Here is a 26,138-nt window from a genome sequence, read left to right as displayed (position 1 = left end):
AACTGGTTTTATGATTTTCGTAATGAAATAAAGTACTGTTAAGAATATTTATACTTATGAATAATTAGTACCCCTTTGGATCATATATGGCATGAAAATACAATGTTTAATAGCTTTATACTAATAAAACGGGTCCAATCGGTACCGGTTTTCTAGATAATTATCAAAACGGGGCTTTTTAATCCGTCATTAGTATGCGGGTCCCACTGTCATCATTACAAGATAAGGATGAACATAAATATCTAGTTTCGCGTTTATCGAGACAAACAGATAATTATCGAATACCGAAAACTCCGCCGGACCGGCTCCAGAACAAACTGTACTCCGGATCGAAAAAGTCAAAACATGAAAAATGTCTGGAATGTTCAAATTAGGCTAAAGGTGAATTTTGTTGAAATTTTCGGGAAGTAAAATCTCGGTACCGTTACAAGTTGACGGTTTTCGTAAAATCAAAATAATTAATAATTAAATGTAATATACGTTATTAAATCCATAAATCAAATATAAAATCATACGACAATGCATAAATCGATATGAAAATATCTAAATAAACTATATTTCGTACTGAACATATAAAAATTGATATTCCTCAAATTTAATCAGAAATGTATAACTAAATAAATAGAACAGGAACCAATTAATTCACAGAAATTCATATAATATTCATTAATCATTAAAATAATTACACGGATAATCCCAGATGTTACAGACATCCTCTAATGTTCTCGATCATACATCTCATTTCCTGCTAATTTTCATGCATAATAATATCTCCAAACCACGCTGAACCCTAGCCAAAAGTTGAGTTGGCATACTAAAAATAAAAAATATAACCAATATCTTCAAAAAATACCCTTCCTATAGACGATCTATATTTGTCGAATATCTACAGATCTCTTAGAAATATGTAGGAAAATTCATCATTTATTATCATATTATTAACATATTAAACTGATATATTTTATTTATAACCATATAAATAGTAATTTGCCTCTACATCGGGCAAATTTGATACCATTTGTTAAATTATAGCTAATAAATATAATCAATAACATTGAAACACAATATTTTACAGGTTCAACGAACTTCACATAATGTAGATCCAATTTAATCAACCATTATAATCAACTTCATTGAGGATGATCTAAGATCATCAGTGCAAATGGCCCCTCGTAACCTAATTAATCACGTCTGAAATGAAAAGGCATATTAAATTTAAATAGTACTTTACAAACTCAGAACTGAGCTCTAAACAATAACAAAATGCAAATTTCACTACTTAAATACAAAAGTCGTACCAATTTTAGATAAAAAAAATCTCACACAACGACTTAGCAACAACAACATCGTATAGCCAAGCATTTGATAGTCAGGCTTGAAATTGTACCAAGCATGAAGCACAAATATATTCATTTATACACTGGGTGATCTTCCCGCAGATAATTTGCTCGATCAGTACTGTACTTGCTCTTGAGGATCATTAATCTGATACTCATTCTGGTTATTATAAGCATCATTCTGACCCATCGTTTGATTCGGAGGTGCATTCTGGTGATTCATGTTCTGATTATTGTAACCAGCATTTTGATAATTATAATTCTGTTGATTGTTCGTCATCTGACCCTGCATCATTTGACTTACAGGTGCATGAACACTAGTACTGCCAGCCTGGGACGTGTTTAGATCCCATCCTAAACAGAAAAATCATCAGGTTAATTGTATTTTTGTATATTAACTCGCTATATGGTGACCTTTATATAAATTGCTTATGATCTGTTATAAGGGGCCAATCTCGTAAGAGGCGGGGCACGTGTCCCTCCTAATTTTTTTAACATTTTTTCATCATTGTAAATTATATAGAATTAGAAAAGTGTCCTCACAAAATTTAAAAATATTACCGACGGCCATGTCAAATCCACGACTCTGGAGCTCACGGTACTCTTGACATAAAGCACATGGCTCGCAACAAGTATGAACCAAACAGTCTGCGCAACCGCAGGGAGATGGAGGTAAATTGAACATATATCTCAGCTTCGAACGGGCGAAGCAAGAATACAAGCAGCATCCGCATGTAAAGTACATAAGTATTGCGTAATTTCTCCCCCCACTAAAAACAGCTGCACATATCATACATAATCTTTAGAATATAATTAATCCCCCCATCAAAAACTATTATCTACAATGATCCTGATTTAATAAAAAAAAAAAAAAAGAAACTTTAGGTTTTAAGAGAATTGGTCAAAAAATTTCACTCCCAGCTCAAAAACTTCATACTTACAAGTCTTTCCTTGGTCTACAATATTGGCAATCTGTCCATATGTAATGCACGGACAACATAGTGTGGCGATACCTGCAACAAAAACATCGTTCGATCTAGTTCATAAACATTGCAGAATAAATTAGCATGCTGGAATAGATTAATCGAGCTATTTATCTAGCTAACTGAGAATGCATAGAAGTTAAAAAAAAAAAAATTACAGTTTCCGCAATTAGAAAAGCACCCCCAGAGTGAAGTATTCCATTCTCCAGGAACTTTGGGTTGTATCTGGACTTTAGGCTGCTGCATGGTGCTCTTAGATTTAGATAGTAGTCACAAGTATCACCTTTTCGGAGGAGTTAATTTTGTGGGTTTCATTCTTCCTTTACTTGCATATATATAGTCACAGTCCAGAGCTTAATTAGCTACACACAAAAATACATTACAGGAAGGAGAGGTGACTTTGACTGAATAAATGAGACGACTTTAACAACTGTGGTTTTCAAACGTGCATATTTAGGTGATCAAGTGGAAACTATGAAAATGTAGTATATGATTATTGGTGATGTTAGATGGAGTACGTCGTCATTGCGATAATTATTGCAGAATGAGTCCCTAACATAACCAATCATTTCTTAAATAAACACTGTCTTTGTAATAACAAGGACTGTAACTGGGCGGCTTGGAGAAAGTTTTAATTAATTCAAATATTACAGCTATTAATGGAATCCGTTCTAAATTATCAAAAAAGAAATTCTAACAAAATATAAGCTAACCCCTTGTTGGCTCACTATCTACTCCATATTAATGTACAGAACAAAAGAAACAGCTTGTTACGGTGAAAGAACGGGAGAAACAAGTGCAACTAGCTAGCTAGTTAACTGCTAAAAAATATATCAAAACAAACTGTAATACATATATAGAAGTAGAGGTGGCCAAACGGTCCAAACCGTCCGGCCCAACCGGAACCGAACCGCCTTTTTAACCGCCCCGGAACCGTCTAAATACGGTCCGGTTCAAAACCGACCGATTCGTTACTCAACACGGGCCGAATACGGGTTATAAAATATAAAACCGAACCGTAACCGGCCCGGAACCGTGAGAATTCGTTTAAACCGTCTCGTTTAAACCGTAAAACCGTCGAATCTGTAACCGCCCGGACCGAACCGTGAACCGTGTAATTTAATTATTTTATTAATTTATAATGGTATATTTTTAATTATTTTGATGAAAAATTTGCAACGAGTGCTGGGATAAAATAATTTTATTTTGTTACCATGTAATTAATTATCAATAAATTGTAAACTAATAAATAATTTACTTAACGGAAACAAAATTAACTAAATTATTTTGTAAAGAAAATTACTGAAATTTAAAAATTAAAACGAAATAAAATTTTATATTTTAAAACATAAAATTTTATATTTTAATACGAAATAAAAAAGTTTATATTTTAATACACTCGATATTATATATTTTAAAACGAAATTTATTATTAAATTAAAGATAAACCGTTGAACCACGGTCACGGTTTGAACCGTTGAACCGCGGAACCACGGTTTGAACCGTGGAACCGCGGAACCGCGGTTTGAACCGTGGAACCGCGGAACCGCTGTTTGAACCGTGGAACCGCGGAACCGCGGTTCACCTTGGAACCGTTGGTTCAACGGTAACCTGCACACTGTGACACTGCACTGCACGTCTGCACCACAGTCCACAGTCCACAGCCACAGCACCACAGTCCACAGCAGAGCAGGCTCCAACGGCTCCCTGCGCAGAGCAGGATCCAACGGCTCCCTGCGCAACGGCTACCTCTCCGAACTCGACTATATAAACCCCCGACCTCCCTCCATTGTCGACACCCTCTGTGCTCTCTCTCTCTCTCACTCTCTCTCTGTCTCTCTCTCTCACTTTCTCTCTCTCACTCTCTCTCTGTGCTCTCTCTCTCACTCTCATCTCACCAGTTCCGGCCACCGTTAATCCTCGACGAACTAAATAAACACCAGTTCCGAGTCTTCCGACCACCGTTAATCATGGAGGAAGGAAGGGGTACAATATCTTCGCAAGAATCTAATCCCAGTCCCACAATGTTGCCGCCACGAGTCCCAGTTCCGGCAGACTTCTCCGGTGAAGGTTTGTTTTAATTTTTTGTTATTTCAGTTTTTAGATTTATAATGATTTCGTTTTAATTTGCTTTTTGTTTTGATTTAAAATGATTTTGTGTTAATTCGATTTTAGGTTGAATTTGTTTTTCGTTTTTGATTTTAGATATAAAATGATTTTGTGTTAATTCAATTTTAGATTTAATTTGTTTTTCGTTTTTGATTTTAGATATAAAATGATTTTGTGTTAATTCAATTTTAGATTTAATTTTTTTTTCGTTTTTGATTTTAAATATAAAATGATTTTGTGTTAATTCGATTTTAGGTTTAATTTTTTTTCGTTTTCGATTTTAGATATAAAATGATTTTGTATTAATTTTGTTTTGATTTTGTTTTAATCTTGTTTTGAATTTCAGGTGGCAGCAGTGGTGCCAGTGGGAGTGGTGCTCGCAAAAAGAAGTTGAAGTCTCACGTGTGGAATTATTTTTCGAGGGAACCGACGGATGATCCTACACGAATTAAGATTCATTGTTTAATTTGTATAGAAAAAAGCATAGTTCAAGAACCCTTTACGATGCGTAAAGGAGGCGGTACGGGTACACTTAATCGGCATCTTGTGGAAAAGCACGGTATTAGTAAAGAAAGTCACGAAAGTGGGGAAGCGCGTGGGGAATCGTCTTTACACCAAACGCAAATCGGTAGTTTCATGTCTTCAAACCCCGGTGGAGGTATGCCGTTTTCTTATTATAGAGAAAGAATGATTAATGATTTTGCTACTTATGTTACATTAGATGAGTTACCTTTTCACATGGTGAAAGCCCTAACTTAGAATACATGATTAGAAATTCAGTAAATCCGGCTTTTAGGAAAATCCCAAGAAACACCCTTAAACGATACACCCAAAAACAATATTATCTTGCTAGGGGAGAATTAATTGAATTCTTTCGCACTTTTAATGGCATGGTCTCGCTTACTAGTGATTGTTGGACTTCTAGTCAAGGTGAGCCTTATATATGTGTTACCGTTCATTGGATAGATTCTAATTATGTGATAGAAAAAAGAATTATTACTTTCGATGTAATGGACGAGTCACACTCCGGATATAATATTAAACAAAGGATATTAGACACAATTAACGAATTCAATTTGTTTAACAAGGTATTCACAATTTCTTTAGATAATGCTTCTGCTAATAATAAATGCATTGATTATATTAGGTCCGAGATTCCTTTAGTTTTAGATGGTCAATTCTTACACGTTAGATGTTGTGCTCACATCATAAATTTGTCGGCTCAAAAAGGTATCTCACAATTAACAAAATTATTAGACCCAATTAGGAAAATAGTTAAGTACTTACGTATTGCAAGTACATTCCGATCTAGATATAAGAAATTGTGTAAGGATAATGGTTTAAGAGCTGAAAATTAGAGGGGGCAATATGATTGCAAAATTATTACATCAATCTAAAATTATAAATGTGGATTCATATGAAATCACATTTAGGAAAATAAATTTGGTTTGATTTCTAATCTCACATTTATGAGAAAATATGGATCTAATTACATTTGTGTCTCACTTTTAAAATTTTGAAGCCAGCTTGAACCACTATATTAACTCACACTCACACACACTATTGTTATATTTATTATTTATTATATTGTCACTTGGGCGAAAATTACCAATTCTACGTAGCAATTGTTCTTGATGCATTTTCTCCGTTTCTTATAATTTTCTGCTCTTGTTCAAAAAATTAATTATTCGGATAAATTTCTCCAACACAAAATCAACTTATTGTTGATTACAAACGAGTGCTAACTTTGCTTCATAATATAACAAATAAAAAGTGTACGAGATTTGAAAAGTGAAAAGATCATATATAATAACTCAAAGTTTTGAAAAGCTTGAACATTGTACCAAAATCAAATTGTTAAAGTATTGTAGTGTTAGTTATAGCTCAGGGTTATAGATGTAAATATGCTCTTGTAGTTAAGGGTAGATTAGTACACGTTATAGCTAGTTAGTTACTGCTTTTGTGTATATATGCTCTGCTCCACCACTTCTCTCTCTCTGTAAGTAACCAAAAGTAGTTACAGTTCTTTCCGCCATTAAAGCTTCAACTCGAAGCTCCTGTTTACTCTTATATACAACTCGTAGATAAGTAGCTGAATCTCTATGGCTATTATTGAAGAAAATACAAGCAATAATGAAAGAGAAGAAAATTTTGAAGACGAATATCGCTCGATTACGCTCGAAACAAGTCATCCGATATACCTGCATCCATCAGATCATCCAGGTCTGAATCTTGTAACTATTGTGTTGAATGGAGACAACTTCAATGAATGGAAAAGGTCTGTAACACTTGCTCTCTCTGCTAAGAACAAGTTAGGGTTTGTGAATGGTAGATTTAAGATTCCTGATGAATCTTCTCTGTATTTTGATCACTAGCAAAGATGCAATGATATGATAATAAGCTGGTTGTTGAATGCTGTTATACATGAAACTAGGTCTAGTTCGGTGTACACACCTCTTGCTGTTGATGTATGGAATGATATCCACACTAGGTATACACAGAGGAATGGTCCTAGAATCTTTGAGTTAAGAAAAGCTCTAAGTGATCTCAATCAAGAAACACTCTCTGTTTCCGCATAATACACTAGGTTCAAGGTCTTGTGGGATGATTTCTTGAATACAACGAATGTTCCTAAGTGTGCTTGTTGTAGGAGTACCTGTACAACAAGAATTCAGGCAGAACAGCATGATGAAATGATGAAAGTAACACAGTTCTTGATGGGATTGAATGAGATGTACACAAATATAAGAGGACAATTACTCATGATGAATCCAATGCCAAAATTGACTCAAGTTCTGGCACTATTGCAACAAGAGGAAAGGCAAAGAAATCATGTTAACTCTGCACAGCCTACAATTGAGTCTGCTGCACTTATGAACAAAGCGACAACCAGAAGGTCTAAGCCAGAAGGCAGAAGAACTGAATTCAGAAAGAATGAAGGCAAGAAAGGAAATCTGGAGTGTACCTATTGTCATGGTACAAATCACACAAAAGACATTTGTTATCACTTAATTGGTTTTCCACCAAGAAACAAGCAGGCAAGTGGATCCAATGATAAAGTGGTAGCACAAGTTATGAATTCTCAGGGCAATTCTCAGGGCAATGCACCAACCGGCAGTGAAAGTCAAGAAAATGGTAGCAATCAAAACCCTGAGGTGGCCATAAATCAGTCTACACTGTCCACAGCTCAGTATCAGCAACTCTTGCAACTTCTTAATCAGACTTCTGGGAGATCAGGTTCTTCTGCAGATTTGACACAAACAGGTGCATGGCCACACTATTGCTCCTATATGACATCGGTTTGCTTGATAAATTGTCATACATCTAACGACTGGATTATAGACTCTGGAGCAACAGACCATATTACCTGCTTTCATCATTTACTAACTGATGTTACTACTTGCAATGTTGATATTTGTTTGCCAAATGGACATCAAGCTCAAGTTAGAATGAAAGGAAATATTAAACTCACTCCTGATATTATTCTATATGATGTGCTTCTTGTTCCAGCATTTCAATTCAACCTTGTTTCTGTTAGTAAGCTAATCACCACATTGCATTGTGTTGTGAAATTTCGTCCAAAATCTTGTATCATACAGGACTCTTTGGAGAAGAATGTGAAGGGGATTGGTAAATTGCATGGCAATCTCTACAAACTTCCCATTCCCACTCAAAGAGCACCTCCTCAGACTCATAAAATTCTGTCAGCACCAGTCTCTTCCAAGGCTACTTTTTGTTCTATTTCTCAGCTGGAAAATTTTCAAGTTTGGCACTCCAGTCTTGGTCATACTCCAGTAAATGTTTTCAAAAATACTGATAGTATTGCTATTCCAGACAATACAAACAAATTGCTTCCTTGTGATGTATGTCACTATGCTAAATATAGTAGGTCTTTCTTTCCTAAAAGTTTGAGTCATGCTGCATCTCCTTTTGATGTAATACACTGTGATTTGTGGGGTCCTTATAGACACAAGACTTATGCTGCCTGTAAAGGTTTTCTCACAATTGTGAATGATTGTTCAAGATGTACTTGGACATATTTGATGTCTAGTAAGACTCAAGTGTGCTCTATATTTCAATTTTTTTTTTGCTTTTGTTGAAACACACAGTTTAAAACAAAAGTTAAAGTAGTGAGGACTGACAATGGCACTGAATTCTTCAACAAAGAAATTAATTCTTTGTTTGACTCACTTGGTATAGTTCATCAACACTCCTCTGTTGAAACCCCTCAACAGAATGGCAGAGTTGAAAGAAAACATAAGCATCTGCTATTGGTTGCCAGGGCACTGAATTTTCAGTCTAATTTTCCCTTGCACTAGTGGGGAGATTGTTTGTTAACAGCCACATATATTATAAATAGAACACCCACATCTGTTTTGAAAAATAAGACTCCATTTGAAGTCTTATTAAACAAGAAACCATCCTATTCTCATCTGAAAGTCTGTGGTTGTTTGTGTTATGCCTCAACTTTATCCTTGAGGTCTGACAAATTTGCTCCAAGAGCAACAAAGTGTGTTTTTTTGGGATATCCAGCACATCAGAAAGCCTGCAAGTTGATGAAGTTGTCCACTGGACAATACTTTGTTTCCAGGGATGTATGCTTTTATGAGTCAGTTTTTCCTTTTATTCAATCACACTCTCCTGCTACACATGTACTTTTTCCAGAGTTGTCTTTTATTGACTCACTCTCTCCAGTGTCACAAACTCCACAATCTACTGTGCCACCTGTTTCTCCACAGTTAAGTCAGGATGAGACTGCTTTAAATGGTTCTCCTCACTCTACTGAGTTTAGGTCATACTCTATGTCACCTGATCAAAATTTACCTACTCATCCTTCTGAGATTTCTCCTTCAGTCCCTACTCATGTTCCTGAAGTTACTCCTGCTGAACCAGCAGTTAGACCGCAGAGAACTAAAGTTCTACCTCATAAGTTTAGTGACTTCACTGGCTTACCTCCTACTGTTATCAAGCAATGTGCATCAACAGTAGCAGTACCATATAATATCACAGATATTGATACTGCTACTCAGTTTACTATTCCTTATATTGCCAGTGTTACAAATCTGTCATCCAAGATTCCTGAGCCATCAACCTATAAGCAAGTTGTACAGGATTCAAATTGGTGTACAGCTATGCAAACTGAGATTAATGCCTTAGAGGCCAACAATACCTGGGTAATCACCACTTTACCACCAGACAAACATGCAGCTGGATGCAAATGAGTTTATAGAGTGAAATACAAAGCTGATGGGAGTCTAGACAGATACAAAGCTAGACTTGTAGCAAAAAGTTTTACAGAGACCTATGGATTGGATTATTTTCAAACATTTGCATCAGTAGTAAAGATGGCATCTGTTCGATTGATTCTTTCTTTAGCAGCTATTCAGAAATGGTCATTAAATCAGTTGGATATTACAAATGCATTTCTTCATGGAGATCTCCATGACGAAGTCTACATGGAAATTCCACCTGGTATTCCGATTCCTGCTGAATTTCAGGAAAAAAATCCTGTCTGCAAATTAATCAAATCTTTATATGCCCTGAGACAGGCTCCCAGGGAATGGTTTGACAAATTTGCAGCAGCACTATTGACTTTTGGTTTCACATAGTCAAAATCAGACAATTCACTATTCTATCTGCATACATCTTCTTCCTTTACTATGCTTCTGGTGTATGTTGATGATATAATTCTCACTGGTTTTTTGCCCTCAAAACTATCTACAGTAAATGATTTTCTTGGCACACAGTTTAAACTGAAGAATCTTGGTCCCTTGAAATATTTTTTGGGACTAGAGATAGAAAGATCACGGTATGGTATCTCTGTTCATCAGAAGAAATATGCTCTCAACATTTTAGCCTCTAATGGTATGCTAAATGTTAAGCCTAGTTCTATCACAATGCAAGCACAACACAGTCTTCAAAATACATCTGGTCTTATACTTAATGTCAATGAAGCCACTGCTTATAGAAGACTGGTTGGACAACTGATTTATCTCACCATTACGAGACCTGACATCACCTACTCTGTGCACATCTTAAGCCAATTTCTTGCACATCCTACTGATATGCACAGAGCTGCTGCCTTGAGACTAGTTCGATACATCAAAAATGCTCCAACTCAAGGTTTGTTCTTCTCTGCATCCAGTGCTAGCTCTTGCTCTAAAAGTTTATACTGATGCAGACTGGGCTGCTTGTCCCATGACTAGAAGGTCTTTATCTGGATACTGTGTTTTGTTGGGGGATTCTTTGATTTCTTGGAAATGTAAAAAGCAAAACACAGTTGCCAGGTCATCTGCAGAAGCAGAGTATAGGAGTATGGCAAATGCCATCTGTGAAGTCACATGGATATACAACTTTCTTACTGAGCTCAAATTCAAGATTCCCAGGCCAATTGTACTATACTGTGACAACAACTCTGCCATACATATTGCTGAAAATCCAGTTCTACATGAACGCACTAAACATATAGAACTTGACTGCCAACTTATTCGAGACAGAGTAAAAGAAGGTTTTATTCTCCCTACTTATCTATCTACTGTGCATCAGCCAGCAGACATTCTCACCAAAGCCTTACCTGCTCATAGATTGCAACAACTGTTGTCCAAATTAAGAGTTGTAAATCAGCCTGTATCCAACTCTAATTTGAGGAGGGATGTTAAAGTATTGTAGTGTTAGTTATAGCTCAGGGTTATAGATGTAAATATGCTCTTGTAGTTAAGGGTAGATTAGTACACGCTATAGCTAGTTAGTTACTACTTTTGTGTATATATAGACAGCTAGTACAGATTGTAATTTAGTTCAGTTTAATATAATTTTAGATTTTTCTCTCTCTAAACAAATACACATAATATCACATATACATTGTTCGATTACACCCTGATTATTTTCTCGATCACTTCAGTTGTTCCTGAATATCATTTAGCTGATTATCTTCTTGATCACTGATCATGTGTATCATCCTGATTATCATCTTCAGGGTCGTCCTGAATATTGTTGATGGTTTCCATCGCATTCATCATTTGACCTATAGGCGGATCAATAGTAATACCAACCTGGGTCATGTTTAGATCCCATCCTGCCAGTAAAAATCATCAAGTCAAGTTTTAAGTTTTAAGTTTTAAGTAATACATATTTTAAGAATATATGTATCGGGTATTTGAGTGAAAGAATTAGAGAAATAGCTTACCAATGGCCATGTTAAATCCGCGATTTTGGAGCTCACGGTACTCTTGACATAAAGCACACGGCTCGCAACAAGTATGAACCAGACAGTCTCCGCAATAGCTAGGAGGTAAATTGTACATATATCTCAGCTTGGAACGGGCAAAGCAAGAGTAGCAGCAGCAGCAACACGATAATAGTGCATAATTTCTTCCCTCAGCAAAAACAGCTGCACATTTTAGCTTATAAAGTTTTAGACATTCATTCAAATTTATGATTTTCTTTAGGCTACATGCATAATTCATACAATATTTACACTTACAAGCCTTTCCTAGGTGAACAATATGGGCAACCTGTCCAAATGTAACGCATGGACAAAACAGTGTGGTGAAACCTGCAGTACATTTACGTACATTGTAGAATAGTTAATGAACACAAATAGGTTGATGTACTCATGCAAAGAAAAAAAACAGAGAGAGAGAGAGAGAGCGGGGGAGAGAGAGAAGGAGAGAGGGGGGAGAGAGAGAGAGAGAGAGAGAGAGGGAGAGAGGGAGGGAGGGAGGGAGAGAGTTACAGTTTCCCAAATCAGAAAAGCAATCCCAGAGTCCAGTAGTCCATTGCCCAACAGCTCTGGGTTGCATCTGGGCTTTAGGCTTCTGCATTTTGATGCTCTGGTTATCATCCTAAGCATCACATATTCACATGTATATATACACTACCAATTGACAGCCTTAGCTGCAAGGCGGCTGCGGTGTGCGCTTTGAATTTTAAAGGAATTTTTTTCCCCCGGATTTTGGTTAATAATGACGAGTGAAAATATTGTCATTAACCTCTGACGTCATGGAAAACTTTTGGATAATTCTGCCAAAATAAAATTTTGGATATTTTTTTTTTAGCATCGGCTGCTTTAATTAGAGCCACTCACACACATGGATGATGGATATATATTACAGAAGGAGATGAATTTGACTCCATAGACGACTTCAACCATAAACGACAGTGAATGTATTGCTTGAACTTGTATACTACCACGAAAAATTCCAAGCCATGCACGTCGGAAAGGTACATAATTTTTATATACTAAATATCCATTTGTTTGTTTGTGCAGAAAATTATTATTATTTATTTGTTTACATAATTTATTAATAAGACAACTATTTTAAATTATTTTGTTAGAAGTCAAATAGAATAGAATTTAAATTATAAATATTGAAGGTGGAGAGAATATATACTCATAATATAAAAATAGAGGGAAATTCGAATAAATGTTGTAGGAGAAAAATAAAGGAAGGGGAACTTTGTAATTTAACCGGTACTCCCTCTGTTTTGAAATATAAATCGTTTGACTTGTTAGCATACAATTCTAAGTTCTTTGATCGCATATTTAATATCATTATTTTTGAAATTTTCGTTTTTTAAATAAAAATATGTGATTTATATTATAAACGTGTGTGTCAAAAAATCAAGCGACCTATATTTCAAAAGGAGAGAGTAATGAGAAAGTCTAAGATCTCCGTGATCGTCTTGTAAATTGAGTTCCTCCCGTATATTTTAACACTCTAGCTAGAATGATTCTAGAATTTTATTATGAGCAACTCTAATCTTATAAAGTGCTTAGATAAAAAGTTAATTGACATATAAAAAATATAAAAATATAGACAATTTATTAATCTCACATACCAAAGATTTATTTTTTTGTTTAAAATTTTAGCTAAGTCAGTATATATAGTTAGCTATATTTATAGAGCGACTATTAATATGTAGCAAATTATTTATCATGTTAGAATTAGAATATTATTTTTTTTAAATCTAGGACACTAATTTATATATAACAACTTGAAATAATAATGCATACTATTTTTATCTTTTAACTTGTTCTTTTTTGCTATCTAGAATACTATTTAAAATTAATATTTTATTAGCCATAGAGTTAGATCGCTAATAAAATTATTCGTTTTAATATTTAAAACTCAAATAATTTAACAAAAATTTGTTTATCATATATTATATTTAACTAGCACTGTAGCCCGTGCGAGGCACGGGCATGTTCTAGTATGCGTGGATGAATTTTGCTATTCTTGTTATTGTTCGATAATGTCAATAATAAAAGTTTTAAATTTTGTACCTTGTTGTTGCAATGCGTGAGTGCGGTGTAAAAATGTCTTTTATTTTTTGACTGTGCACCAACATTAATGTAAGTAAGAAATAGTTGTAATTAAATTAAAATAAGCAAAATATCACAATTATAATTATATATTAGTAGAGTATAATCTTGATATTCAAGCTGGTGGTGACATATCTTCTTGATTCACCTTCGATAGGGGAGTATCTTGTAGGTAGTTAGGGCTTACTAAATATTTGATTAAACATTTTTGAAAATTAGCTATTGTGAATGGGAATTCGCCCAAGAATTTAATTAAATTTATAAATACGTTTGTTCCACACTCATTGGATTATCACACTGATACGATTCCTTTACTTTTGGAGTTTCACCTTGATACATAACTCGTTGTGATGTATTATCATGATAATCCTTTTATAAAAAAAATTTGTGGATAGGATCCTCTTTAGCAAAGTATCACCAAGGCACGGGCATGTTCTCACACGTGTGAATGGATGTTGCTAGTTTTGTCGGTGTCCGACAATACAAATAATAGATAATTTATTGTTGTGTTAATTTTGGGTTCTTGTTGTTACAGTACGGTGCAAACATGTTTTCAATCGTTTAAGTGTTGCACTAATCGTTAATGTGAGTTAGAAATAGTTGTCCTTAAAACAATGCAAGCAAAAGTGTTAGGTTTGCCTAACTCAACGAAAGCATCAATGTTAGGTTTGCCTGTTCGATAAGGTTATTCTCGAGGAAAATAATGTAAGAAAATTCAATACTAATTTCTTCATAATCATCTTGCCCACAAGATTTTTTAGTTATAAAAGATAGGAATGACTGGATAAATAAAAACACCTAATTTGTTAACTTCATCCACCTAATCGATAACTTCAAACACCTAAGTTGAACAACAAATAATATCCTAAGTATCTTGTACTTATCATTGTCAACCAAACTATTTTAGCCAATAATTGTGATCCCACTTCAAACATAACCCCTGCATCTTAATTAATGGTCGGACCTTACGCTTGGGACGCTGGTCCTTCTACTGAGAAGGCGCAGCACAAGTATCACACTGATATTCCTCTACCTATGGAGTATCACCTTGATATTAAACTGGTTGTGACGTATCATCCTGATATTTCTCCGACAGTGAAATATCTAGCAGGTATTAATGGCCTCTTCTTAATAAATATTAATATCTTGATAAAATATTGATGAAAATTGCTATTTTTTGATGAATATTCATTCAAGAATTTAATTAAACTTGCAAATATATATTTTGCTCCAATCCTAACTGAATATCACACTGATACTTCTTTACTCGTAAAGTATCATCCAGATATTCAAGAATTTAACTAAACTTATAAATATATATACATATATATGTTGTTCCACTCCAAGTGGAATATCACATTGACACTCCTCTACTCACGGAGTATCACTCTGATACTTAATTGGTTGTGATGTATCACCATGAAAGCCCTTTTATACTAAAATATGTTATGGATATTTAGGAACCTTTATACAGGATGTTTATATTTTGAATTTTTGATTAAATGTTGTTGAGGCACAAGCATGTAGGATATTTAGGGTCTCTTCTTATTGAATATTCATATTTTGGTTAAACGGTTGTTGAGAATATATGTCGCTCCACTCCAAATGAAATATCACATGATACTCAATTGATTATGACGTTTTGGTTAAATATTGTTGAGACACGTGCATGTTCTCATACGCGTGAATGGATATTATTATTCTTCTCGCCATCCAACAATGCAGATGGCAAAAAGTTTGTCCATGTTGTTATAGTCTGATGCAAACATGTCTTTTATTATCTGAGCGCTACATTAACCATTAATGTGAATTAGAAATAACTCACAATGCGAACGAAGTATCACAATGATAAACATTTATTGGTGGAGTTCCACCTTGATATTCAACTGACCGTGACGTATCATCTTTTTTTTTGTCAGGGTTGTGACGTAGATACTCCTCCGACAGTAAACAAAGTAATTACATGTCTAATTATAAAGTCATTAAAGTTTTAGATATAATCATGTGTATTAATTTCAAGTTATTAATTATATGTATTAATGAAAATGGTATTAATTGCAAGTTATTAATTATGTGTATTAATGAAACAGAGGTTTAAAAGAGTAATTTATATGGTGTATTAATTTCAAGTTATTAATTATATCTATTAATGAAAGTGGTATTAATTGCAAGTTATTAATTATGTGTATTAATGAAACAGAGGGTTAAAAGAGTAATTTATACGGTGAATAAAATGTGGCATGTTGGTCTATTATATATATAATAGAATAGAATAATAGATAGATTATTACGAATTAAAGATTTAATCATACATTATATATGCAACTGGTTTGTGATGATAAAATATTAAATTTTCATCTCTTGCACACTCTTTCCCATATATAATCTATTATTTTTTGTTAAAGGATTTTGAGTTTAATACAATAATAATAAAAAAACACAAGTAGAGATTATTGTTAGAATTGTCGATGGCACTCATTTTTCAAGAAATCAAATTATTTATCATAAATTGAGAAAAATTTATTAGGACATCCTCTAATGTTCTCGATCATACATCTCATTTCCTGCTAATTTTCATGCATAATAATATCTCCAAACCACGCTGAACCCTAGCCAAAAGTTGAGTTGGCATACTAAAAATAAAAAATATAACCAATATCTTCAAAAAATACCCTTCCTATAGACGATCTATATTTGTCGAATATCTACAGATCTCTAAGAAATCTGTAGGAAAATTCATCATTTATTATCATATTATTAACATATTAAACTGATATATTTTATTTATAACCATATAAATAGTAATTTGCCTCTACATCGGGCAAATTTGATACCATTTGTTAAATTATAGCTAATAAATATAGTCAATAACATTGAAACACAATGTTTTACAGGTTCAACGAACTTCACATAATGTAGATCCAATTTAATCAACCATTATAATCAACTTCATTGAGGATGATCTAAGATCATCAGTGCAAATGGCCCCTCGTAACCTAATTAATCACGTCTGAAATGAAAAGGCATATTAAATTTAAATAGTACTTTACAAACTCAGAACTGAGCTCTAAACAATAACAAAATGCAAATTTCACTACTTAAATACAAAAGTCGTACCAATTTTAGATAAAAAAAATCTCACACAACGACTTAGCAACAACAACATCGTATAGCCAAGCATTTGATAGTCAGGCTTGAAATTGTACCAAGCATGAAGCACAAATATATTCATTTATACACTGGGTGATCTTCCCGCAGATAATTTGCTCGATCAGTACTGTACTTGCTCTTGAGGATCATTAATCTGATACTCATTCTGGTTATTATAAGCATCATTCTGACCCATCGTTTGATTCGGAGGTGCATTCTGGTGATTCATGTTCTGATTATTGTAACCAGCATTTTGATAATTATAATTCTGTTGATTGTTCGTCATCTGACCCTGCATCATTTGACTTACAGGTGCATGAACACTAGTACTGCCAGCCTGGGACGTGTTTAGATCCCATCCTAAACAGAAAAATCATCAGGTTAATTGTATTTTTGTATATTAACTCGCTATATGGTGACCTTTATATAAATTGCTTATGATCTGTTATAAGGGGCCAATCTCGTAAGAGGCGGGGCACGTGTCCCTCCTAATTTTTTTTAACATTTTTTCATCATTGTAAATTATATAGAATTAGAAAAGTGTCCTCACAAAATTTAAAAATATTACCGACGGCCATGTCAAATCCACGACTCTGGAGCTCACGGTACTCTTGACATAAAGCACATGGCTCGCAACAAGTATGAACCAAACAGTCTGCGCAACCGCAGGGAGATGGAGGTAAATTGAACATATATCTCAGCTTCGAACGGGCGAAGCAAGAATACAAGCAGCATCCGCATGTAAAGTACATAAGTATTGCGTAATTTCTCCCCCCACTAAAAACAGCTGCACATATCATACATAATCTTTAGAATATAATTAATCCCCCCATCAAAAACTATTATCTACAATGATCCTGATTTAATAAAAAAAAAAAAAAAGAAACTTTAGGTTTTAAGAGAATTGGTCAAAAAATTTCACTCCCAGCTCAAAAACTTCATACTTACAAGTCTTTCCTTGGTCTACAATATTGGCAATCTGTCCATATGTAATGCACGGACAACATAGTGTGGCGATACCTGCAACAAAAACATCGTTCGATCTAGTTCATAAACATTGCAGAATAAATTAGCATGCTGGAATAGATTAATCGAGCTATTTATCTAGCTAACTGAGAATGCATAGAAGTAAAAAAAAAAAAAAATTACAGTTTCCGCAATTAGAAAAGCACCCCCAGAGTGAAGTATTCCATTCTCCAGGAACTTTGGGTTGTATCTGGACTTTAGGCTGCTGCATGGTGCTCTTAGATTTAGATAGTAGTCACAAGTATCACCTTTTCGGAGGAGTTAATTTTGTGGGTTTCATTCTTCCTTTACTTGCATATATATAGTCACAGTCCAGAGCTTAATTAGCTACACACAAAGATTTACATTACAGGAAGGAGAGGTGACTTTGACTGAATAAATGAGACGACTTTAACAACTGTGGTTTTCAAACGTGCATATTTAGGTGATCAAGTGGAAACTATGAAAATGTAGTATATGATTATTGGTGATGTTAGATGGAGTACGTCGTCATTGCGATAATTATTGCAGAATGAGTCCCTAACATAACCAATCATTTCTTAAATAAACACTGTCTTTGTAATAACAAGGACTGTAACTGGGCGGCTTGGAGAAAGTTTTAATTAATTCAAATATTATAGCTATTAACGAAATTCGTTCTAAATTTGTCAAAAAAAGAAATTCATTGTACAGAACAATGAGAAACAAGTGCAACTAGCTACTCCATTGTACAGAACAAAAGAAACAGCCTTTTACGGTGAAAGAACGGGAGAAACAAGTGCAACTAGCTAGCCAACTGCTAAAAAATATGTCAAAACAAACTGTAATACATAGAAGATGATCGAGTCCATGCAACCACAGGAAAGACGTTTCATACTCGCAAGTCCACGGTGTTAATGCTATATAATGAATCTAAAAACCGATTTTTGAACTTATAATTTAATAATAATTTTAATATACTATCAAATTATGTAAATATAATTATATTTTCACTCGTTCAATCTTTAAATGATACACTATCCTATTTTATTATCATTATTTCAAACATTGATTTTTCCACTTACATACTTCCGCCGTTAACAATATTTATACTTCCCACTAGAATAAAAACTTTTACTTGGAAGCTATATTATAAATATAACATCATTTTAACACTTACATTGCCTTTACTCTAATTAGTAACTCGTAATAAAATATTAGGAATCTAGATATTACCAAAATTTGAATTTCATTATCAGAATTAAAATAACATACATCTATCTTATGAAACTCATATTCATACAATTCTTTTTATTCTTTGACACATATTTTAAGATTTCTATAACAATATCAATAACTTATCTTAAAAAAGATATGTTTTCGGACAAAATTTTAAACATTAATATTTTTATTTAGAAGAAAAAATATTTAAAATAATTAATATTTGTACGGAGTCTTCCATCAAAGGCATCTATTATCGGCTCTTGACCTGCACAAAGGAATAAGTTTTGAAGTGATGTACATTTCAGTGTGTCTCTCGCGGGAAATAAAAAATTGTTCAGACGCAGCTTCTTTAGATTAAAGCTGTGGGGTGTTGACAATCCAGTTATAAAACGAAAACTCCATCCTTCATCTTACAATAATGCTAGCCCCATATTACATAAGCAAAAGATTATGGCTATTTTATAAAGATTCCCCTAACAAACTAATTTTTGGATTAAGGGAATAAATTATTCTTAAAGTAGTTGTTGTCACTTATGCCCTCACTAAAGTCATGTTTCCAAAGCAATAAAATAGTTTGTCATAGCTTTCGGACAGAAAATTATAGCAAATGGATGGTAAAATATCGTCCCCTTGCGAACTTGGAAAGTTCCTTCTATGGGGCGACTTTGTAATATTAGTGACACTATGTTGTGTTTGGTTGGGGAGAATGGAATGAAATGAGTAGAAATACTTGAAACTAATAGAGATATGAGGAAAGTTTAGAAATAAATTTAAGTGAGTGCAAAATTGCTATGATGAGATTTGAGAAGAAATTGAATGGAACATTCCACCTCAAATTGAAGGTATGATCTCTAGCACATAATGAAGAGAATGGAATAAAGGAATAAATGAAATTTGTTAACAATTGCCCAAAATATTGTTCATTTTGTATTCCATTCTTTCCGGAATTATTCACTTCAACCAAACACAACATATAATTATGAGCTTGGACTTTGAGTGGAATGAAATATCGAGGAGAGGTTTGGATACCGAGTACAAAGAAGAAGGGAGAATGGGAACTATAATGAAGATAACTTGATAGTACACAAGTTGCGAAAAGTTGATGAGGCAATTTATTAGTGTAATTCTCATTTTATATATTGTTAATAGGTTTATTAATTATGAAATAAATATCTCTATATTAAATTAGATATGAAATATTATTAATTCTTCTTCGAAACAATTTTGTCATGTTCTCGATATATGCAATATCAAATATATGAAAGTATAATCCAATAATTTATTTAGTAATTCATATATTGTCGTATCCATGAGCTTACTAAACGAGATGCATTTGTTCGATGAATACTGAGAAGCAAAGCCATCCGTGTGCGTCGCAATGTAGTCTCCTGCGATTCTGACTCTTGTTTTTGGATTAATTTGGCTTTAAATTTTGGAGTTTTTCACTCCTCAATTCAACTCCGCCACACCTCAAATCCAATTCTATTATTTCCACCCACAATTTGTTTCACATTGTGCATGAGCTCTATAATATTGCAGATCTTTATAGCAAATTGCAGCACCTTCCGGTCATACTGCATGTATCAAGTTGTCCGGTTGTTTCCAAACAACCCACTTTTACAAATTTTGAAATTACAATAAAAGTTAGATTAAATCAAGATTCTTTGTCTCATTAACTACTTATTGCCATTGAAAATAAATAAAAATGATAGTAAATTTAGCGTCATTTTTGTTGCACGTAAACTAATCAGACAAATAACAAGTTACATATCCACTTGTATTATACAGTAACACCAAACAATATCAATAATAATGGCTGCTGATAAATATCAATCTTCTATTTTAGATTTTTCTGTCCCAGGCCAGCACAAGTACAAACAAAAATATTTATGATTTTTTAGACTCGCGACCAAACCTTCTTCTCTGCACCTTCTTTCCCCTTCTCAACACAATCACCACAGCGCGGCCGCCATTCAACCGACCGGACCCAATCAATCATGACAGTTACTCAACCGACATATATACATATAGACATATAAACATTTATGTACACGGTAACTGATTACCTGCTCGAATCACGTATTTGGATTAGATGATAAAAATTGGAAACCCCAAAATCCTCTCTTTGAGAAAGAAAGTTTGAGCATGTTTTAGTGGTTTTAGATTTGGACGGGATTTATTAGAGTCTGATTAATCAACGATTAGTGGGAGTTTAAAAAAAAATCTTAATGTCTCAGTTGCCTTCAATATTTTAATAGGACCGTTAAGTTTTGACAGAAGAGATGCAGAATGAAACGCACAAAATATCAATAGGTTGCGATATGCAATTTTCAAAAATTTGCATACTAAATTAATGTTTTTGGGCTCAACTGTAAGCATGCAAAATGCAATTAACTCTAAAAAAATCAAGTGAACCTCGTTTTAATTGATACCTTGAGATCATCATCACACATAATTATCAAACAGAAAACACACACATATATATATTCATGATCCAAGAATAGCACAATAAGTTGTTCAGTAATCTGTATTTATCTAAATCTGTGAAGAGCCCGGACTTGTGGACGAAAAACTATCACTCAGAAATCACACTCACATACAAACATATTATTTAGTTACAGTTTCATTTCACCTCTTCAAATCAAGTCCCTGGTTGAGAAAACTATTCTTGTATGTACTCTTTTCTCATGTAGAGACTTATGCCAAAGAGATCAGAGATCTTAAGCACCTCTGATTAATCTTTTGCCTCCTTTATATTTATCTCATCATTCCTGCGGGAGACACTGGAATAGTCATGCCAACTTCACGAATTTGTCTTCCCTTGTTTCCCTCCCATCCTATATTCCACAAAAAACAACAAAGATTCAAATTAATGGGATTGCTGAACTTTATTTAGACCTCATTTTTAGTAGTCGAAGGATATTTAGTCAATGTAGGACGGTCAAATTTAACTGAATTTAACCGAATTTTGTTGGTCATTCCTAACCTAGTTAACTTTGGTAAATTCGATTAAATTCAGTCGATCATATTTACCCGTATTTCTTGTAGTGAGGTTTTGATGTAAATTAATTTGTGTTAATATTTAATTTACCAAGGGACATGTCAAATCCGCGATTTCGGAGCTCGCGATATTCCTGACACAAGGCGCAAGATTGGCAACAGCAATTCAGGACGCAATCCCCACAAGGACTTTCAGCTAACAAGAAATGCTCCCTCATCTTAGTCCGGTAGACGCAGGAATATATGCAGGAGCAGCATGTTATTAGCGTCAAGAAATATAGACACCCACTTATGCAACAATCTGCACAAGTTCATACAATCTCATCAACAGTCAATTACCAAAGTTAGTTCACAATCTCGCAAGATAAACTAAGTGTGTGTGTGTGTGTGTAAGTGTGAGATTACCGGGTGATCCTTTATCAACAATGTCTGCAATCCGACCAAAAGTGACGCAAGGACAGCACCAAGTTAAGCAACCTTCAACCAGGTACACAAATACGAAATTTTGTTAGCGAATTTACAAAATTACTGTAAGTAGAGTAGGGCAACATAATAAATTAGACGCACAGCTGGGCATATCAGAGCAGCATTCACAAAGGCCGGTGGACCAAGGCGAAGGATAAGCGTAGTGCATTGTTGGTGTAGCAGGAGTAGCATCTGAAGATGCCATTGATCGATCAATAAAAACTGCGCTTTTGAGATAGATTGATCTTTATGTGTGTCATGATCATGTCAGAGCCAAATAGAGATGAATATATAGAGAAAAATATCAGATTCCTCGGCATTGGATTGTACTTCATTGTTGCTGTCAGGTCTAAACAATTAACAAATTATTATAGTTTATCGCTGCGAATATTGAATTGAGCTGATGTACAAGCAGAAGTATAAATGTATATGTATATCTGATGTGGGTATTCAGTAGAAAATTGTTGAGACGCAACATTTTAGATTAAAGTAGGGCATTGACATTCCTTCGAATCATAAACAAGAAGTTCATCATGTCATCTAAACCTTTGACGATGTCTGCAATACTATTCTATACCTTTGTTTATGTATAAACATTAAAGGAATCGGATACAGTAGTCAAGTTTAATAGGTTACTGATCATGGTTTCTGTACCAGGATAAGATTAAAATGAACATTCGGCAAAAATTAGTAACCTAGCTAGGAGAATGACTTTTTGAAATATCAGACAATTAACTAGTAGAAGTTCAGCAACAATATTAACTCATCAGACAGTTTGGCCGAGTGGTCTAAGGCGCCAGATTTAGGCTCTGGTCCGAAAGGGCGTGGGTTCAAATCCCACAGCTGTCAACTTTTTATTATTCATGCCTTCCATGACTCTTACCTGAACAGGAGATAGAACCAGCAACATAGCAAATTTTAGCTGTGAATTCTGCTTTTATAACTTCTTCCGATGTCATGCAATCTTTCACTTAGGCATGTCAAGAAAACAGATTCAATCGAATTTCATATTCATTTAATCATCTGTTGGGATTCAGATCGCATCATTTTCAGAATTTAATTTGGATAGCATAACTGGTATTTATATTTGATCCATTATGATTTCGGATTATCTCGGCAGATCCATTTAAATGATAAAGATGTAAATAGAAATATGTGTTATAAGGTGAACTAGAGAACTACTCCCTCCGTTTCCTTTTTCTTTTCCTGTTTGTAATGTCGCAACTGTTCATAACATGAGACAAATTACCAATTTACATCTAATCTACAAAACTAAATATAGTCATGAGTGATCTTGTTAGATTCGATTTCACGAGTACTTTAATACGGTGAAATTTTTATATTTAATGCTACTATGAAATGAAAGATATTAACGATCAAAAGTGTGTGTTGGCAAACGTGAAAAGTAGAAAGGTGAAAAGTACAAACAGGAAAAATATTTAGAGACAGAGGGAATAATTAATAAGGAGAAAAAATCTGTATCACGACAAATATTTCTCTAAATATAATATTTTTGAGTTAAATTAAAAATACGAAGAATATGTTTTATGAAAATAATGGTAAGTGAGGAGGTGAGAAAACTACAAAAATAATATAAGAAAATACTAGAACACATATAAATTAATTAAAATACTCATATATAGTTGAAGTTATTTTTGGGTTCAATATATATTATACCAGATGAGTCGATAACAATAATTCGCTTTCACATGGATAAAATTTCATGAGATCTGATTATTTTGAAGGAAAAACTGCTAATTTTACAACCCGGGAAAATTGTGTCCCTACTCCCTTGCAAAAGGATTACACTCTCTGTCCCATTTAATTGTATACGTTTTTTTTCAACTGCTCGACACGCATTTCAATGCTTATTTAAAATATAGTTCCGTAACTTATTTTTAAGATTTTCTTTTTCTGAATAAAAATATAGCATCCAAACTTTAATTCAGAAAAAGAAAATTTTAAAAATAACTTACACAACTACACTTTACACAGGAGCATTAAAGTCCGTGCCGCGTCCCCGTCCCCCAATGTATACTACTCAGGGGACGGAGGGAGTATGATTCAGTAAACAAAGTAAAATAGAACTGTGAGTCGTGAAAAAACTTCTACTTTCGTAATCAGGTGATTAAAGTACATTAATCTAGTTTAATTCACAGTCAGAAAGAATATCCAGTTCACAATTGAAGAGGATAAGCGGTCCCTTTCAAACAATAAGAAACAATGCCAGCTTGTCTTATAAATTTAAAAAAATGATGAGACGACTTCGCAAGTCTATCCACTGCAGGCAGTGGGTATGGAGTGTGGACGGTGATTTATGGCGCAGATAATTCATGTCAAACAAAATTATAATATTCTAGTAAATATTTAAGTATAAAAATTTATTAATGAAAAAATGTTTGAAAATAACTTATAAATTTATAATATATAAAAATATTGAAATACGTGTCAAGAGCTTTGTTTGTGGACTTAAATAATTAGGAATAGAGCGTGCATATATTTGCGTGGGCTGCCTGTTTACGAAGGTTCAAGGCCCATCATCTTCTTATTCTCTGGCAAATCGCAAAAGGGTACCTCTTTTTTCCAGAACGCAATGCCTGTGAGGCATCCATTCGTCGAATTCGTGTGTTAATTTTGTAAATTTATTATGTGCAGACTGTAGAAAGGTAGAGACCGAAATGTTCTGATGTTCAGTAAATTTGTTCTCCTACAGGTAGGGGTGTGCATTCGGTTAACCGAAACCGAAACCGAATTTTTTTTCGGTTAACCGAAACCGAAATTTATGAAAAATCTCTACCGAAAACCGAACCGAAATTATTTCGGTTTATAACCGAACCGAATTTTAAATTTCGGTTAAAACCGAAAACCGAATTTATAAACCGAAATTCTTAAATAGTGCATAAAGATCCGAAAATTTCAGTTAGATTTTGTTGAGGTCTTTGCGTTTACTGTAATGCAGTTGGCTCCTGAACCATCATGTAATATATCATTTACCTTCCTATCATTCAGACTCCTTTGTTCCTAACAAGTCACCAGCAGTAGGTAAATCAAACAATACTAAGTCTGGATTTGATTGTTTGAGCTCAGTTTGGAAGCAGCCTCGCAGAGCACGCAGGTCGCAGTGGTAGAAGCTACTCGATAGCTAATAAACTGTTATTGAAATGTTTAATGAGATACTTAAGTTTAGGTGTCATATACATATACACGCTTATACATTATAACATTTATATTATTAATTAAAATACTATTTTTTTAAAAATATATAAAAAAATCGGTTAACCATTCGGTTTTCGGTTAACCGCGGTTAAAAAACCGAAAAACCGAATAACCGAAATATCAAAATTTGACTACCGAAAACCGAACCGAAATTTATATTTCGGTTAACCGAACCGAAATTATTTCGGTTTTTCGGTTCGGTTTTCGGTTAACCGAACCGAATGCACACCCCTACCTACAGGTAAGTCCTGTGAACACTGAACAATACCACGGGTTAGGGTATTATCTCAAACTCACACACTAACTTGTATATTTTGCACTAAGCTGGGGTCTTTACAAAAATAA

The 26,138-nt window shown here is 34.0% G+C and overlaps 5 protein-coding genes and 1 non-coding gene across 6 annotated transcripts; 2 read left to right on the top strand and 4 right to left on the bottom strand.

Moving 5' to 3' along the window:
• Window positions 1-1,190: 1,190 nt before the first annotated feature.
• LOC108203965 (protein PLANT CADMIUM RESISTANCE 3-like) lies at window positions 1,191-2,745 on the bottom strand. Its single transcript, XM_017373177.2, has 4 exons — window positions 2,479-2,745; window positions 2,279-2,350; window positions 1,899-2,117; window positions 1,191-1,691 (listed from the first exon to the last, which is right to left on the bottom strand). The coding sequence occupies exons 1-4, from the start codon at window positions 2,564-2,566 to the stop codon at window positions 1,453-1,455; spliced, it is 618 nt and encodes a 205-aa protein (XP_017228666.1). The 5' UTR covers window positions 2,567-2,745; the 3' UTR covers window positions 1,191-1,452.
• A 3,786-nt stretch (window positions 2,746-6,531) lies between these two features.
• LOC108203964 (uncharacterized) lies at window positions 6,532-9,651 on the top strand. The gene is made up of 4 exons (XM_017373176.2): window positions 6,532-6,788; window positions 6,864-6,920; window positions 7,080-8,422; window positions 9,095-9,651. The coding sequence occupies exons 1-4, from the start codon at window positions 6,532-6,534 to the stop codon at window positions 9,649-9,651; spliced, it is 2,214 nt and encodes a 737-aa protein (XP_017228665.2).
• Window positions 9,652-11,174: 1,523 nt separating this feature from the next.
• LOC135149318 (protein PLANT CADMIUM RESISTANCE 2-like) lies at window positions 11,175-12,341 on the bottom strand. Its single transcript, XM_064084796.1, has 4 exons — window positions 12,165-12,341; window positions 11,913-11,984; window positions 11,616-11,819; window positions 11,175-11,504 (listed from the first exon to the last, which is right to left on the bottom strand). The coding sequence occupies exons 1-4, from the start codon at window positions 12,250-12,252 to the stop codon at window positions 11,368-11,370; spliced, it is 501 nt and encodes a 166-aa protein (XP_063940866.1). The 5' UTR covers window positions 12,253-12,341; the 3' UTR covers window positions 11,175-11,367.
• Window positions 12,342-16,763: 4,422 nt separating this feature from the next.
• On the bottom strand, window positions 16,764-18,283 carry LOC108202060 (protein PLANT CADMIUM RESISTANCE 3). The gene is made up of 4 exons (XM_017370431.2): window positions 18,054-18,283; window positions 17,853-17,924; window positions 17,473-17,691; window positions 16,764-17,264 (listed from the first exon to the last, which is right to left on the bottom strand). Exons 1-4 carry the CDS (start codon window positions 18,139-18,141, stop codon window positions 17,026-17,028), a joined length of 618 nt encoding a protein of 205 aa, XP_017225920.1. The 5' UTR covers window positions 18,142-18,283; the 3' UTR covers window positions 16,764-17,025.
• A 3,226-nt stretch (window positions 18,284-21,509) lies between these two features.
• Window positions 21,510-22,907, bottom strand: LOC108202248 (cell number regulator 2). The gene is made up of 4 exons (XM_017370640.2): window positions 22,680-22,907; window positions 22,518-22,589; window positions 22,204-22,413; window positions 21,510-21,949 (listed from the first exon to the last, which is right to left on the bottom strand). Exons 1-4 carry the CDS (start codon window positions 22,780-22,782, stop codon window positions 21,870-21,872), a joined length of 465 nt encoding a protein of 154 aa, XP_017226129.1. The 5' UTR covers window positions 22,783-22,907; the 3' UTR covers window positions 21,510-21,869.
• A 439-nt stretch (window positions 22,908-23,346) lies between these two features.
• On the top strand, window positions 23,347-23,426 carry TRNAL-UAG (transfer RNA leucine (anticodon UAG)). The gene has a single exon. It is a non-coding gene; the product is annotated as a tRNA-Leu (tRNA).
• Window positions 23,427-26,138: the final 2,712 nt, after the last annotated feature.

The sequence above is a fragment of the Daucus carota genome, chromosome 9 (assembly GCF_001625215.2).
Source record: "Daucus carota subsp. sativus chromosome 9, DH1 v3.0, whole genome shotgun sequence".
Classification (NCBI taxonomy): Eukaryota; Viridiplantae; Streptophyta; class Magnoliopsida; order Apiales; family Apiaceae; genus Daucus; species Daucus carota.
This window is presented reverse-complemented; position numbering and strand designations above follow the sequence as displayed.

Excerpts from the sequence above, each read along its gene's own strand:
- LOC108203965 (XM_017373177.2), bottom strand. The coding sequence starts at position 2,566 with ATGCAGCAGCCTAAAGTCCAGATACAACCCAAAGTTCCTGGAGAATGG. Across the intron at positions 2,351-2,478 it reads CTTTTCTAATTGCGGAAACT|GTATCGCCACACTATGTTGT; the intron begins GTAATTTTTTTT and ends TTTTTGTTGCAG. Across the intron at positions 1,692-1,898 it reads TGGATTTGACATGGCCGTCG|GATGGGATCTAAACACGTCC; the intron begins GTAATATTTTTA and ends TTTTCTGTTTAG.
- LOC108203964 (XM_017373176.2), top strand. The coding sequence starts at position 6,532 with ATGGCTATTATTGAAGAAAATACAAGCAATAATGAAAGAGAAGAAAAT. Across the intron at positions 6,921-7,079 it reads TGGAATGATATCCACACTAG|GAGTACCTGTACAACAAGAA; the intron begins GTATACACAGAG and ends TGCTTGTTGTAG. Across the intron at positions 8,423-9,094 it reads GACTTATGCTGCCTGTAAAG|AGTTGTCTTTTATTGACTCA; the intron begins GTTTTCTCACAA and ends TACTTTTTCCAG.
- LOC135149318 (XM_064084796.1), bottom strand. The coding sequence starts at position 12,252 with ATGCAGAAGCCTAAAGCCCAGATGCAACCCAGAGCTGTTGGGCAATGG. Across the intron at positions 11,985-12,164 it reads CTTTTCTGATTTGGGAAACT|GTTTCACCACACTGTTTTGT; the intron begins GTAACTCTCTCC and ends AATGTACTGCAG. Across the intron at positions 11,820-11,912 it reads TGTTCACCTAGGAAAGGCTT|CTGTTTTTGCTGAGGGAAGA; the intron begins GTAAGTGTAAAT and ends TAAAATGTGCAG.
- LOC108202060 (XM_017370431.2), bottom strand. The coding sequence starts at position 18,141 with ATGCAGCAGCCTAAAGTCCAGATACAACCCAAAGTTCCTGGAGAATGG. Across the intron at positions 17,925-18,053 it reads CTTTTCTAATTGCGGAAACT|GTATCGCCACACTATGTTGT; the intron begins GTAATTTTTTTT and ends TTTTTGTTGCAG. Across the intron at positions 17,265-17,472 it reads TGGATTTGACATGGCCGTCG|GATGGGATCTAAACACGTCC; the intron begins GTAATATTTTTA and ends TTTTCTGTTTAG.
- LOC108202248 (XM_017370640.2), bottom strand. The coding sequence starts at position 22,782 with ATGGCATCTTCAGATGCTACTCCTGCTACACCAACAATGCACTACGCT. Across the intron at positions 22,414-22,517 it reads TGTTGATAAAGGATCACCCG|ATTGTTGCATAAGTGGGTGT; the intron begins GTAATCTCACAC and ends GAACTTGTGCAG. Across the intron at positions 21,950-22,203 it reads CGGATTTGACATGTCCCTTG|GATGGGAGGGAAACAAGGGA; the intron begins GTAAATTAAATA and ends TGTGGAATATAG.